Source organism: Desmodus rotundus, chromosome 11 (genome assembly GCF_022682495.2).
Source record: "Desmodus rotundus isolate HL8 chromosome 11, HLdesRot8A.1, whole genome shotgun sequence".
Lineage (NCBI taxonomy): Eukaryota > Metazoa > Chordata > Mammalia > Chiroptera > Phyllostomidae > Desmodus > Desmodus rotundus.
This window is the reverse complement of record NC_071397.1, coordinates 88,457,692-88,473,466: the sequence shown is the minus strand read 5'-3', so window position 1 is coordinate 88,473,466 and position 15,775 is coordinate 88,457,692. Positions and strand designations below refer to the sequence as shown.

General features: G+C 39.7%; 1 protein-coding gene across 3 annotated transcripts in view; it reads left to right on the top strand.

Moving 5' to 3' along the window:
- The window catches only part of EPM2A (EPM2A glucan phosphatase, laforin), a 74,021-nt gene that overhangs the window by 15,528 nt on the left and 42,718 nt on the right, over window positions 1–15,775 (top strand). For all 3 annotated transcript variants that reach the window (XM_053914273.2, XM_024552091.3, XM_071219648.1), the window contains exon 2: window positions 12,345–12,519. In XM_053914273.2, coding sequence (XP_053770248.1) covers window positions 12,345–12,519 — 175 coding nt within the window. The remainder of the gene's footprint in view (window positions 1–12,344; window positions 12,520–15,775) is intronic.

Genomic DNA, 15,775 nt, shown 5'->3' with positions numbered 1-15,775 from the left:
CCCTGGCTAGCAGAATCCTGACTTGCTTTGGTAGAGGTGGGCGAATCATTATTGCTCTAACTAGTATGGTAATCTTACTCCTTGGCTGGCAGTTGGTCTGAGGACGTTTGTGTCACTTAGTTCTGCCACCGAATGTAGGGAACCGGTCTGCTTGGCCATGGCGAATGCAGCTCAGCCCTGCATCGGAAAACCGACAGGAGCGAAGTGGTGGGCTGGAGCCAGACCCTCAGATCGGTTTTCCTGTGGGAACCAGGCCCGGAAAATGCCTCCAGACTGTTCTGGCCTGCTCTTGCTAAAAATCCTCACCCTGGTCTGAAACAGTAGATGTTTATTGCGTATCTTTAAGGTAATTTCCAAAGCCTGTGTGAATTTTCCCAAGGACGGAGTGTCATCAGCTCACCACCCTTCCTTTCTGCATTGGTTATTTTCGTTTCCTTGATTGTACCTAAAATGTAGACCACAGCATGCTATGTAATAGATAATAACTCCTTCTTTGATGTAAGACCCGAGAGAAACAATAAGAGCCTGTCCAGGCAAGGGTCTGGGCGCTCTCCCCTTGGGGGGAGCAGCCGTTAGACTCTCATCTGGAGAGAGTAGCTGCGCCGTCCCTTTTTCCGCACAGGACTGCTGTAGTGTGCGCGTTTGTTCTCGTCTTCAGCCGCAAACCACACAGACTCCGCAGGACAGAGTCTGCAACAAACGAGAGGTAGGAAATCTTTGGGGGGAGGCTCCCAGGAACGTTTTCACTTTTCTCATGAAACGGAGCGGAGGCTCTTCACCCTTCATCACGGCTAGGGCTCCAGACACGATGGGTGCCTAGAGGTTACCCTCTGAATGTGAGGTGACATGCACGACAACAAAGGCAAGGTGTGAAGGATGGCAAAGCCCACGTTTAGAAAGCACTTGGTATGTCACCAGCTCTGTGCTACCTGGCTTTGCGCCTTCTGTTATGCGAGAGATGGACCTGTATTTGTTAAATCACTGTTAGCATTTCTGTGGCTTGCAACCGGACATAATCCTCAGAGAAGCAAAATTCTTCAGATCTTACACATGTGTAGTTTATGGGTATGATAAATTTTAAGATAATCTCCTTAATTGACCCTCATTATTGTTACAGCCTATAATGTCTCATTAAAAGTGTTTAAAACAATCTATCTTATCAATTCCCTAAAAAATTGGTCTTTAAAAATTACATTTGACCACTCCTTCCTCTCCATCAGCTGGACATTTCTGGTTTCCCTCCAGTGACTAGAGAGTGCCCGAGTGAAGCTCACATCAGCTGCGTCTCTATAACGGCGATAACATGTTTTTGTCATGGAGGAAACCAAAGCACTGAACTATCCGACAGGGATTTTACATCACAAGTAGAACAGCTCAAAAGAATATTTTGTTAAACAATTTAGCCCACATTTTAACAAATCTTAGTAGAAGAGAGATTTCATGCCAAAACATTGACTTACTTTAAAAAAATTATTTATTGATTTGAGAGAGAGAGAGAGATCAGTTTGTTTTCCCACTTACTTATGCATTCATTCATTGATTCTTGCATGTGCCCTGACGGGGGTCCAGCTGCAACCTTGGTGTATGGGGGCGGTGCACTAGCCAACTGAGCTGCCCACTCGGGCCTTACTGTGAAACTGCTAAAATGCATGTCTGCTGGGGTCGTCAGGGGTAGGGTGGAGTTAAATATAAAATAATCCTCAATGTTCTTCAGAGTTTCCTGGGGTCAATATAATGTTTCTGTGTTCTTTAGATCTACCGTATTTTGCTGTGTATAATGTGTACTTTTTTGTCCAAATTTTTGAGGGAAAAATAAGGATGTGCATTATGTGTGGGTAGTACGAATTCCACATCCATATAAATGTTTTTAACTCTTTTATTTATGCTTATTTATTAAAAGTGTAACTGTAGAAAGCAGTAATGATATCTGTATGCAGAATAATACCCTGGAATATGATAATCAGTTATGTTTCTAAAGAAAAATAAATAAGAAATTGAATTAAAAAAAATAAAATGGAAGATTTTTTCCTGAAAGTTTGGGCTGAAAATGTGGGTGTGCATTACACACAGGAGTGCATTATAAACAGCAAAGTACAGTAAAGGTTGGACACTCTTGAGATGTGGCTCTTAGGGAAGGTGGCCTTCTGCCTCCGCATCATCTGCCTTGAAGTCCACAGAGACAGGTAACATGGGGGCTTTCGCCCTGAGAGTCAAGGTATGTCAAATGAAGTAGTGAAGTCTGATTAGAGGAAATTGCTTTATATAGTGAGTCTAATGCTAATATTAATACTTCATCTGTTTTTATAGTGGGACTTGGATTTGTGTTTGGATGATGAAACACAATGAAATTTCTAGTGAATTCTGAGAGTGCCGTGGGGAGAAAAAAAATGACTCCTCAATTTAACAATAACAAAAGTCTAGACACTACTATAAAAATTAAGTGGCAATATCAACATTAAAATTATTAGAGCAATTAACTAAGATTTATTGAACACATGAATGAACATCTCTGCCTGGGGCACAGAAAGTAAGTATGGTATCCAGCAAATACGTCCGATTATGCAGAGATGGAGCATTTTAATAGGCCGACCTTCCTGTGTAATCCCTTCAGTTATGGCATAATTAGCTACCAGAGGATTTGATCATTCCAGATCAGGTGGTCAAATCTTTGGCCTCACTCTTAAATTATCACACTGAATGAATTATTAATAATTCAGTCTTGGTGCTTTGAGTCAAGACTATTAAGAACAATCTAAGTTTCAGATTTTCTCTAAAAACCATAGAAAAAGGAGAGCTCTTTTATTGTATTCAGTTTTAAAGGGAAGCATAATTGCCTGGTAATGCCATTGTTTGGGGTGTTTTTAAAGAGAATCTTCAGTCTTTGAGATGCTTCCCATGAATCACTAATTAATGTAAATCTTTTTTACTTAAAAAAAATCTGACTGCTTAAATTACGGTTAGAGAAGTGGTAATTCTGTTCTCTGCTTTCCCAATCTATGAATCTAGTTGTTTTACAGTGCTTGCTTTAGAATTTGTAGTTATGTAGATCTCCTATGAGTTCATATTATGCTGTCACTCTACCCACCAAAATAAATGTATTTGTTGTTGTTATCTATTTGCTGCTTTGAATCATGTTCGTACATTGTTGTGCTCTTTGTTATGTCTCTAACACATGCCCTGTTGTCAATCACAGCTTGAGGCCCCTCCCGTCTAGCACGAACCCTGCCTCAGTAACTAACTCACACAGATACAGCGTCTCCATTTTCAGTCTGCGTTTGTGTGCCTGCCACAGATCTGTCAGTTTTCTTTCCCAGGGAGCCGATTGCTCACGAAAATACATCTCCATGTAACATTGCACATTAAAAATGTCATTTCAGATGAAGCGTATTTGCAATCTTTGAATAATCTGTTAATGTATCGGTGTTTTGCCGTATAAAGTTATATTCACCATTTAGTTTAGTTTTGTTTAATTCACTAATTGATTTGTGTAACCTTTGTCTAAGCAACAGTGGTCCATTCATTGTTGGAATCAGGTTTTCAATTTCATCTGTCTATCTCAGTTCACCACAGGACGGGACACAGAACAAGGTCTCGATAATATTTGGTTATTAACTGGATTAAACTCTAGAATAAGTCACACATATGAATGTATTAGTCTGCTTGAGCTGCTATAACAAAATACCATGGACTGGGTAGCTTAAATGACAGGAATTCATTTTCTCACGGTTCTGGACTGGGGGCCCAGGTCAGGGGGCCAGCAGATTTGGTTTCTGGTGAGGACTCTTTTCCTGGCTTTGCTGATGGCTGTGCTCTCCCTGTGTCTTCCCTGCACGGGGAGAGAGATCTCTGGTATGTCTTCCCATTCTTTTAAGGACACCAGTCCTTACGGGCCCCACCCTTATGGTCTCCTTTAACGTTAGTTACCTCATTTCCTGAAGGCCCTATCTCCAAGTACAGTTACTTTGGGAGTTAGAGCTTCAACATGTAAATTTGGGAAAAAACAATTTAGTTTATAAACACTGAGATTATTAGTGTTTATAAACTAAATTGTTTTACTAAATTAGTGTTTATAAACTAAATTGTTTACTAAATTGTTAGTCTTTTAAGAGCTATTGAATTTTGCTTTTCCCACAAGTTTTTCTTTCCTATTGTATTTCTTCAGCATAGCTTGTTCTAAGCCTCCATTTCACACATATCTTTCTCTAATCTTAAAAGCTTTTCCTTCTAATGTTTCCTGCTCTGTTTGGTGTGGCAGGTGTTAATGAAGTCTCCTTAAAATTGTTAGCCTTAACTGATCAAGGCTTTTCTGGGCATTTTACTTAAAAGATCCCCTCTGGAGGCCTGGCAGAGAAGGACTCCAAGGCCAAACTCCATGAATAATTCTGGCCGTTCTCCCTTTCTGCACACCTCGTGTTCCCCTCGGAGAGGACCCGCCCACTGCACCTGGCTGCTAAACATCCCTCTGAAGGACTTTTGTTGATTATTTCATAGAATTTGAAGCATATGTGAATGGCCTTAAGTCTGATTGTTAATGAGAACAAACGAGGTCCTCATTAGGTCTCCAACACTGTCTCCGAACGTAGCTATTTTCTTGGTTTGCGTGTTGCAGTTTATCAAAGTCTTCGACCTGAACAGGGTCCGCCCCTCCCAAAGAGGCAGTTGATTGAACAAAAATATTTTTTGTTTTGCTTTGTTTTGGCCATTAGGGCAGAATATCAAGATGCCAAAGAGTTTGTAATAATTATGGCATATGGTACAACTTTATGCACCAATAACTTATGAGGTAGTAACAGGTGGAGCTGAGAGAGATCCAATTTGGATGGATTATTAGCTAAAATTAGAGATTAAGGTGTTAGGTTCAGACTTTATGTTCATGTGCTAGAAATAAAAACTGTACAGTAATTAAACTCTGAAAAGGATTGATTCAAATAACATTTAAATGATGATTAGAATTTTAATTTTAAGTAAATTAGACTGTTCAATAGATATTACTTGTCCAATATAATTTCAAAACTTCTGACTTTATAAAAAATAATTTTAACCTTAACTTTGAAATTTATAGCACTACTTAAAATAATGCATTAGTTCTGATTATTTTACATTCTGAGGTTTCTTACTTTTCTGGCTTTAATTGGAGTTCTGGAAAGCAAGCCTTTTACCACGTTTACTTACTTTATTTTAACTTAGCTAACTTGCTTTTTTCTTTTTTTCATTCTGTTTGAGACCTTTGTGATTCTTGATATAATGAGTGACTTTTGGGGACACCTGGACATTTTGAGTATTATTACATAATGAGACTCTGGGCCTTATTTACACCTTGTGTTTTCACTGGATTCCTCTGACCTTGCACCCGCAGGAAAGTGGGGGTGCCATCTCATCACCCAGGCTCCCCTCCCAGTCTCCACTGCCAGCTGGAGGGATTGGACTCCTGACTACCGCTGGCGTGGGAGTTCCCGCTCTCTGCCAGGTCTCCGCTGATGCCTCCCAGGCTGAGAGAGACCCAGGGGCTGCATTGCTTCTCCCCATGTGGCTTCCACGGAGAGCCGGGGGTGGCAGGGAAGTGAGGGCCTCCCGTGACCCCCCATCCACGGGAAGGGGAGAGCATGTTGTTGTTTCTTTGTGGAGGTAGAATTCCATCTCCCCGGATGGCCTCCATGGCACTGCCAGGGGGGTGCTAAAAGTCTCGTCTCCTTTGACACCCCCCTAGGGAGCAGGTGTTTATTACAGCCCGGTGAGGGTGGAAGTCTAGGTTCCCCACTTGGCCCTTGCATGTGTGTGGGGTCACATTTTTTTTAAGTGGCGTTTGGTTGGGGTAGAGCAGTTACTGTCTAAAAGGTTTCTGCTATGCTCTTTCCTTTTGCTTTGGCTGACTGTTGGGTTTTCTTTTGTCTGTTCTCATTGGTGTTGCTTCGTGGCTGGCTTCTTCAGATCCAAGTCTGGGATACATAAGGCAAAGCACATAACCAAACAACTCAGGGAACTCGGCTGTGCACTTCCTTGTTTCAAATATCCCTGGGTGGTCTACTTTCTCCTTGCCTCTCGGAGTCTCCTTTGTTTGTGTTTATATATGAGGTGGGGCAAAATTAGGTTTATAGTTGTTCATATGGGAAAAATACAATAATAAATAATAATACAAGAATAAACTCTCTGTTCTGTATACTCACAACTGTAAACCTGCTTTTGCCCCACCCTGTGTAATGCCCAGTGATTTTAGTTGTAGGTAGCAGGAAGAATAGGGAAAAGTACATTTACTTCATAGTCACTGTCACAAGCATATGTTCTTGATACAGTCTTTCCTATAAGTCAGCTGGGCACCCGCTCGACTGGCTGCCTGCTGAGCAGCCCAGCACCAAGGAATAGATAAGAGTCACACACAATAACTATGCTATTCACTCAGCTTTCATTGAATGCAGGTTCACTCAAAGTAGAACATCAACATACATTAATACCCTACTTACACTGTAACAGTCTAAGAGAGACATAATATAAACACAGTAATCAGTGGGGAATAATGAACCCGACCGAGTCCCAGAGTCTTGGTCTGTGGGTCCAGGAGACAGCAGACTGGGCAAGGGAGTTGTCAGCATCTTGCAAGGAAGGACCTCTGGAGCCAGTGGGCAGCAGGGCAGGTGAAGTCCTCAGTCCAGCAGGGCAGAGCCTCCGGTGGCCGATGACAAGGGAGATCAGCGTGGTGTGGAGCAGCACTCTGGTATATGGAAGTCTCAGCAGTGGTCTGGACCCTGCCTCAGGTATACCTTGAAAGTGGTACTCTGCACCCTTCTGAGTCTCTTGATAAATGTCTTGGCACCCCTGCTGGCAAGTGGACCATTTCCCCGGGAGCCTCTCTGTGGGTTGTCCCACTCTGCAGACACGGCTGCTCTGACCACATGTGCCAGTATCTTAGGCGTGTCTCCTTGCCAGATGTGTCTGCTCTGACTTAGGCAGTTTCCCTCTTGAACCAAAGGGTCATGGCTGACTGGCAGCCATCCTGGTTGACATGAGTGACTCCACGTTGTTTTATATACTTTATACCAGGGGTGTCAAACTCATTTTCACTGGGGGCCACGTCAGCCTCGCGGTTGCCTTCAAAGGGCCGAAATAATTTTAGGACTGTATAAATGTAACTACTCCTTAACTGTTAAGGAGTTGAAATTACATTCGGCCCTTTGAAGGCAACCAGGAGGCTGATGTGGCCCCTGGTGAAAATGAGTTTGACACCCCTGCATTATGCTATCTTGACCGGACCAGTGCCATTCTATGGGTCTTGCTCTCCACACTCACTGCTACAGAAGTCTTAAAAACAAGATTTATTTTATTGTTCACTTTTTAAAAGCTAAATTCAAAAGACAATGGCTAACCCTCTAAAAACACTTCCTATAGAGACAATTTGCATGACCCAGGTTATTATATATGAAAGATCCCTTTAAAAGTTACCTAACATATGTATATAAAACTAAGTGACGAAAGACATCAATTCTAGGGGTGAAGAGTTCTTAGGAAGTTGATGTTCCATAAATGATTTTTCTTGAACATTATAATTTGTATATATTTGAGATCCTCAATAATTACACTTATTTAAGTTGTACATTTAAATTGTTATAAGTCTGTTGTATTGAACAGTGGGAGACATGCATATTATTCTTCTACTAAACTAAAAAGTAATACCTGCTTTTTGTAACAAATCCAATAAATTCAGAATAGTTTAGAGTAAAATTGTATCCCATCCCAATTCCATTCTCCACATGTAACTACTGTTAACCATCAGACATGCATCACCCAGCCGTTAGTCTGTGTTTACACCTTTAATCATGCTCCCCCCACCTCACTTACTCCCAGTTTTCCTCTCCAGCTTCTCTTTCTGTGCGTCCTGTGGAAGCTCACCCTTCTCTCTCCAGTTGTTAAATGTTGGGATGCTGTTTGACTTGGTTCTAGAATGCTTTAATTCTCAGTCAACATTGTGTGTCTTTGTGATTCATCTATATCCTTGTTTCAATTGCCATTTCCATTCAGATGAGTCATAAATTTATTTTCCTAGTCCAGACCTCTGGTCCGAGTGTCCAATCAGTAACTCAGACTCTCTATTTGGCATCCCCTTTTGGGTACCCAAACTGCACTCCGAGCCCAACATGCCGAGCTAGACTAATGAGCTTCCCTTCCAACCATTTCCAGATTTCACGTCTCAGTGAATGAAACCACTATATATTGAGTTATACTCTCTAGAAGCATATTGATTCCCTTTCTTCTTCACCTCCTACATCTCATGAATCACCAAGTCGTGTGTCTTTTTCCTCGTGAGTCTTCCCACTCCTTTCCATTTCTACCTCAATCTCCCCCCATGGATTTTCTGCTTCCAGTCTCATTGCTCTTGAATTAATGTTTTACTCTGTAACCAGAGAGATCTTTACAAAGTACAAATTTGGTCATGTCACTTGCCTGCTTAAAGTATTTTAATTGTTTAATTGCTTTTATGGTAAATACCTAAATCCTTAACAGGAATTATCACAGTGCTTGTCGTATAGTTGGCATTCGCATATTTGTGGAAGAATGAATGTGTAAATAAACTTACACAGGTTACAGTATTTGTTGTTAAAATAGTATTGCCACATACATATATCTCTGTATGTATCTTCCTTTACTCTTGTTAATATTTCCTTTAGATATATTTCTAGAAGTGGGGTTGCTAGTATAGTTTAGTTTTCGTGTATTAAATATCGAGGCTGATAGAGTAGCTGGTATAGTGTCGTGTAGTTATGAAGAGCAACAGAGGAGTCTGATCCAGGAAGGTTAAGTGATGATTTAGGAAGGTGCAGGAAGGAAGCCACCCTGTAGCTTCTGTCTGATGGAGGGGAATTATATCCATCAAAGATTAAAGAATTGCCCAATGACTTAAGTTGGATTTTTTTTTTTGAGATTTTATGCCAAATAACTTTAGATTACATATTTTGTAAGAGCAAGGGAAAAATGAGTCAAAATTTCACATTCATAACAGATGTGACTTATCCCTATTTTTATTTTGCTTATTTTTTTATTAATGACAATTATGGAAATTAGGTAATCTAAAGAATAGTTTGAAATGAGGTGGTGACTTGAGAATTGCTAATAAACGTAATGTGCGATTTATATTTCATAGAAGTAAAGTGTGGTTGATACTGGGCAGATAGTGTTTTCAGGGACATATTCTTCCGTTTCTGCCTCTTTTGCTCCACTCCCTGGAAAGAGGATGGTTTGTGAGATGCTTGTGAGAAGGGCAGAAACAGCCCGAAGACATCAGATTTTGGAAAGGTGGGGACTAGGGGCATTAGGTTGCCACCAGCTCTGTACTTACTAGTTCTGTGACCTTGGACGAGCTAGTTAATTTCTGTGATTCTTAGTTTCCCCATCTGAAAATGATACTAACTACTGATTTACACAGCCAACTACATTGGATGTGATCACTTTTTTATTATTTAATAAGGTATTCATTTTTAAACTGTGTTTATTTTTGAGCTGAAACAAAAATACTTTATAGCTGATTTTACTTTATTTTTAGTTACTTTTATTTTTTACTTTAAAAAATTATATTTTATTGTTTATGCTATAACAGTTATTGCAAAATTTCCTCCTTTGTCCCCCTCTACCCAGCCCTTCTACTCCCTCAGGCAATGCTCTCACCCTTGTCCATGTCCATGGGTCCTGCATACACGTTCTTTGTCTACTCTCTTCCCTGTGCTGTACTTTACATCCCCATGATTATTCTGTAACTATCAATTTGTACTCCTTAATCCCTTCACCTTTTTCCTCAACCCCACCCATATGGCTACCATTAAAATGTTCTCTGTATCTATGATTCTGTTTCTGTTCAGCTTGTTTATTATTTTTTTTTAGTTTCAATTGTTGATAGATATGTATTTATTGCCATTTTCTGTTCATATTTTTTATCTTTTTCTTCTTTTGCTTAAAGAAGACCCTTTACCATTTTATTTAATACTGGCTTGGTGATGATGACCTCTGTTAGCTTTTCCTTGTCTGGGAAGCCCTTTTCTGTCCTTAGATTCTAAATGATATTTTACTGGGAAGAGTGTTCTTAGTTGTAGGTCCTTGCTTTTCATCACTTTGAATATTTCTTGCCAAACCCTTCTAGTTTTGAGAAATCAGCTGACTGTCTCATGGAGGCTCCCTTGTACATTTTTAAGATTCTCTCTTTGTATTTAACCTTTGACATTTAATTATGTCTTGGTGTCTTGGAGTGGGCCTCTTTGGGTCTGTTTTGTTTGGTACTCTCTGTGCTTCCTGGACTTGTATGTCTATTTCCTTCACCAAATTAGGGAAGTTTTCTTTCATCGTTTTTTCAGCTAGGTTTCCAATTTCTTGCTCTTCCTCTTCTCCTTCTGGCCCCCCTATGATGTGAATGTTGGTATGCTTGAAGTTGTCCCAGAGGCTCATTACACTATCCTCATTTTTTTTTAATTCTTTTTTCTTCTTGCTGTTCTGATTGATTGGTTTTTGCTTCTTTATGTTCCAAATTGCTGATTTGATCCTTGGCTTCATCCACTCTACTGTCGATACCTCATAAATTGTCATTATTTCAATTAGTGTATCCTTCATTTCTGACTGGATCTTTTTTATGCTGTTGAAGTTCTCACTAAGTTCCTTGAGCATCCTTATAACCAGTGTTTTGAACTCTGCACTTCATAGATTGCTTTTCTTCATTTTGTTTAGTTCTTTTTCTAGAGTTTTGATCTGTTCTTTCATTTGGGCCATGTTTCTTTGTCTCCTCATTTTGGCAGCCTCCCTGTGTTTTTTATGTATTAGATGGAGCTACTCCATCTCCCAGGCTTGATAGAGTGGCTTAATATAACAGGTGTCCAGAAGGCCCAGTGCCACAGCCTCCCCTATCACCCAAGCTGGGCACTTAAGGTGTGCCCACTGTATGGGCTGTGTGCATGCTCTTCTTGTAGTTGAGCCTTGATTGCTGTTGGCATGTCTAAATCAGCCGCTGCCTGTGTTCTGTTTGGGGTCATAAAGCATTAGCTACAAAGCAATCTGCAGATGGCTGCCACTTTGTGCTGGACTTGGAGGTGCCAGGAGAGGCCAAGCTGTGAACTTAGGCTGGTTGCTGTAGTGCTGGGCCTGGGGCAACTGAGGAAGAGTTATGGGGCTAGCTGAAGCCAGATCCAGCTTGTTTGAGACAGTTTAGGAAAATCTGAAGCATGGGCCAAGGCAAGGCATTCAGATGGAAAAGCCACTGGAAACAGCTTGTGTGGGCCTGATAGTTGGGTGGGGCAGGGCCACAGGGGATCACCAAGGTATAGCAAACAGTGTGAGCCAGGTTGATGGAGTCTCATATATGGCCCCCACCTGCTGGGTCTGTGCGGGGAGGGCTCAGAAAAGGAACAGTGGCCTTTGCCAGGATTTCTGTCTGAGAGAAAGCTGCCGCCCAGCTCTTGCCCTGACGCCAGACAATTCCATTCCTCCCCATATATTTCTGATGCCTTTCAATCTGGTGCACTGGCACTGGGGCTCAGAGGGAGTGAGTCTGGGTAAGTCTGTACATTGGCTCTGCAAGAGGAGCTGCTTTGGATTCCAGCAGTTTCTGTCTTCCACAGACTCAATCCCTGCTGAGTTTTACAGCCAGAAGTTACGGAGACTGACCTTCCTGGCACTGGAACCCAAGGCTGCAGGGGCTGGTGTGGGGCTGGGACCCCTTGCTTCTGAGATATCCCTCCTGGCTTTTATCCACCACTTGTGGGTGTGTAACCAGGCTGTTCGGAGTCTCCAACCCCCTTACCAGTCTCAATGTGGTTTCTTCTTTAATTCTGTAGCGGTAGGACTTCCATTCAGCTCAATTTACAGCGGTTCTGAACGATAGATGTTCTATGGTTTAGTCATAATTTTGGTGTGGTTGTGTGGGGAAGTGAGACGTGTTTACCTCCACTGCCGTGTTGACCAGAAGACCTATTGGTGATTTTAATCATGAATTTGTATACCAGAAAATTAAAAGTATGTAAGACAAGGACATTAATTGCTTTAAGAAACATTTTCAGCAGTTTATCAGGTTGTAAAATAATCCACAAGAGGCTCTTAAGGCACTGAGAAGTACCACGAAATTCTGAAAGTGTTAATATGCTTTTGGAAATGTCCATGTACTCAAAAGAACACAGAACTTTATGACATTCATAACTAACATTTTACAAATTTCTGCTGTCTTCCCCCTCACTCTAGTCTACTTTTTAATACTGAAATGTGTAGATTATGCAGCTTTGTATTTATTTTCATGTTACTATTAATTTTGTGTCAGCGACTTTGTGGCTGTTTAAGGAAAACTTTTATTTAATTGCTGTGTTTCTCATTTCTTCTTGTTCCAGGCAATGGGCCTCACCATGACCGCTGCTGTACTTACAATGAAAACAACTTGGTGGATGGTGTTTATTGTCTCCCAATAGGACACTGGATCGAGGCCACTGGGCACACCAATGAGATGAAGCACACAACAGACTTCTATTTTAATATCGCAGGTCACCAAGCCATGCATTACTCAAGGTAAAAATAGTGCCATGTTTATAAACATAGAAATAGGACAAGAGGTAGCATTAGGACAATGGGGATATTTACTGCATTTAAAATTGCTGTGTCTCCCTTCCGAGGGGTCCACAGTCCTGCAGTTCTTTGAGGGGCCAAATTACAGTGAATCACAGTGTGACCTTTTGTAGTGCTAGACATGAAGGATCCTTTGAATGAGGTTTTTCATTAAGTTCATACCCTGGTATCCACATTTTTTGACCAGACAGTAGTTAAACAATCTTTGTACTTAGTGAATTAAAAATAAAAACTGGGTGAAAATACCCTAGATCAGTATTTGTATGTTTTATGCTTCTGACCAAACAAAAATGGGTGTCTCCTTATAAAATCTTATTCAGATAAACATGGGTGAAAATTTAGACATGAAACTAGATTGGGTGTGATCATTTGCTCTATTATTTATTAATATATTCAATTTTATATATTTGTTTATTTAATTATTATAGCAGCAATATATGCCTTATTAAAAATTCAAACACAGGGAGATGCTAAATGAAAAATAAAGTTTCATACATTTTCCTTTATTCCCACTCATCGGAAATACCTGTATTTACCCATTTACCATTAGTTTTTCTGCAGGTTATAGTCAAGTCTTAAATAATGTGCACGTACTGTATTTGTGACTGTAGCAATTTAAAAATAGCTGTTGATTCCCTCTATGATGTGAGGAAAATTTAGCTCTCATATACTTGTTCTTTTGTCCCATTCCCAGCCCCTCTCAGACTCATTTGAAAAAATTCTTCTGTTACTTAAGTTCATAAAAATTCTGTTTCTTGACCCATAAATTTTTGACAGTGCCTCTTGGTTTTCTACTGCGTAAGATCCGAAATGTATCCACATCTATTTTCACCAGTTAACTCCTGTTTTTAATTACTTCTACATTTCTGGGTTTATAGAACTTACATTTAATTTAGTAAATATAAATAAGTATTTCATATTTTGATGATTTCAATTTTCAAGCCAACATCCAACATATGAAATACTATGTATATGTTATTTGGTGTAGAACATGTAGTGTTTGTACCATAGACAAAGAGATGCATTCTCACGTTCTCAAACATTATATTGCTTTGAATGAGAGAGAGAATTAATACTAACAGGGCGGTGAGGGATCGGAGAGAGCGAGCATGCAGCTTCGTCCTAGGGTTAGGGAATCAATAATCTTCTTGGATGCACCTTTTTTATGAATTCATGCTAGATCTTGGTCTTGCGGATGGGTGGGATGCCGATCGTGAGTAATGGAGTAGTTGAGCGTGACTCATAGTTTTGTGGTCTGAGCAACTGGATTAATGGTGTTGCTGTTTACTGAGATGGAGGACTAGGAGATGAGTAATTTAGAATAGGGGTTGAGATAAAAATTCTATTTCAGATATTACCTTTGAAATATATGTTAGATTGCAGAAAGGAAATCAATTTGATGTGTGAAGCTTTGGAGAAAGGCTGGAAATGGAGAGATAAAATAGATGACATTCAAAGTGATGAGAGAAGATGAGATCATTTAGCAACTGAGTGTAATATAGAAAAGAAGCGAAAAGACAGGCTCTTGGGGCCACATAATTTAGAGATCAAGAAGGGGATGCAGAGAAAAGATTGAGAAGGAGCACCCTTTGAGATGTGTGGACATCTAATGAGGATGTGTTTATGAGTTATTTTTTGTTTATCCCGAACTACATTTGCTGAATCCTTTTGTCTGAAAAGTCATGTCTTAGAGTCTAGGGATTTTCTTCTATTTGATTATCTCTTCCTTTTATTGTCTTTATTCTGTCAACAAAGACACTCCTGAGATGGATGTTAGACTTTATGCATTTATATACTATTCTGGACTTCTAAAAAAAAATTTCACCTTCTGGTTTTATTGCTTTACATTTTTTTCCAACTCAACTACTTAAAAAAATTTTATAATTCTTAATTTTTATGGACTCTGATTTATTCTGTTATTCTCTTTTTGCATATTAGTTTGTTTTAGCTTATGAATGAATATATTCTTTAATCTTAGAATAGTACTGAAAATGATTTAAAAATTCTCATCTCTTACTGGATCTACCTTGTCAGTAGTTTTCTCTTCATTTGATCTTTTTCTTTTGTGTCGTTAGTTTTTCAAATAGCTGGTTATACTGACTTGTTCATGTTTATTGTGTAAAAGAGTAGGTGGAGTGTTAAATGTGGTTGGCATGGCCATCAGTAGCTTCTTTACCTGTGAGAGTGTTGGTGTAAGCTGGGTGCCTATGGACAAGTCATGTCTCCCTGTATAGACAGGAAACAGCCGGCCGGCCTGGGCACCCGTGCCGCCCCACCCCGAATGAAAAGAGGAGGACCTGTGTGGGGCATGCCTGTCACTTTGACAGCCTTTGTTCCTTAAGTAGATGTTTTTAAGGAAGCATTTCTTCAGCTTCACAGTCAGTATCGTAGCTGTATGTGAGGTATGAATCATGGTTCATGTTCTCAACTGTGCAAAAACGGTTACATTTCTTTATTTTCTTTAAAGCAACTTAGTTTTATATCAAGTCTCTATCCTACTGATTTACTAGGTAATTCAACCTGTTATTATCCTTCTCAAGGATGTAATTATATATTTAATGTGTAATAAACATATAAGTATGTGTCCATGTGTATTATATATTGCATATATGTTATATACCAAGTATAAATATACATAATCATGATGTATAATATGCAGTGTAGAATGTGGTATTTAATATATACTAAATAATAGATATATACAATATAAATCTGTATCATAGATATATATAATACACACACACACACACATATATATGTGGGACAGAATCTCAGACTCATCCCAGTTTTGCAGTTAACAGCACCATCTGCTCCTCTATTTATCTCCACACCAGAGATAACTAGAGACTTTGTAATAAGTAACAATTGTTTATAGTGGGCCTGGTGCCATATCTTTGCTTTGAAGGAGTCCCATTAACCTCCAGTATTTCTCACAGTTCTAAGTTCCCAACTGAAAATCAATTGGGTGGTATAATTTATTTTTAAAAATAAAAATCAATTGAGTGATGGATTTTTTTGAAAAAAAAGTATAGATTTGTGGGCCTCACTAAGTAGTCCAGGAATCTTTATTTTCCAACCTGTTCTTGTGATTCTAGTGGGCATAAACGTTTGAGAACTTCCGTGATTAGCCCAGTAAATACAGTAATTTAGAATAAAAAAGGAGAAGATTTTTGGAGATTTTCCAGTCATTTTCATCTAA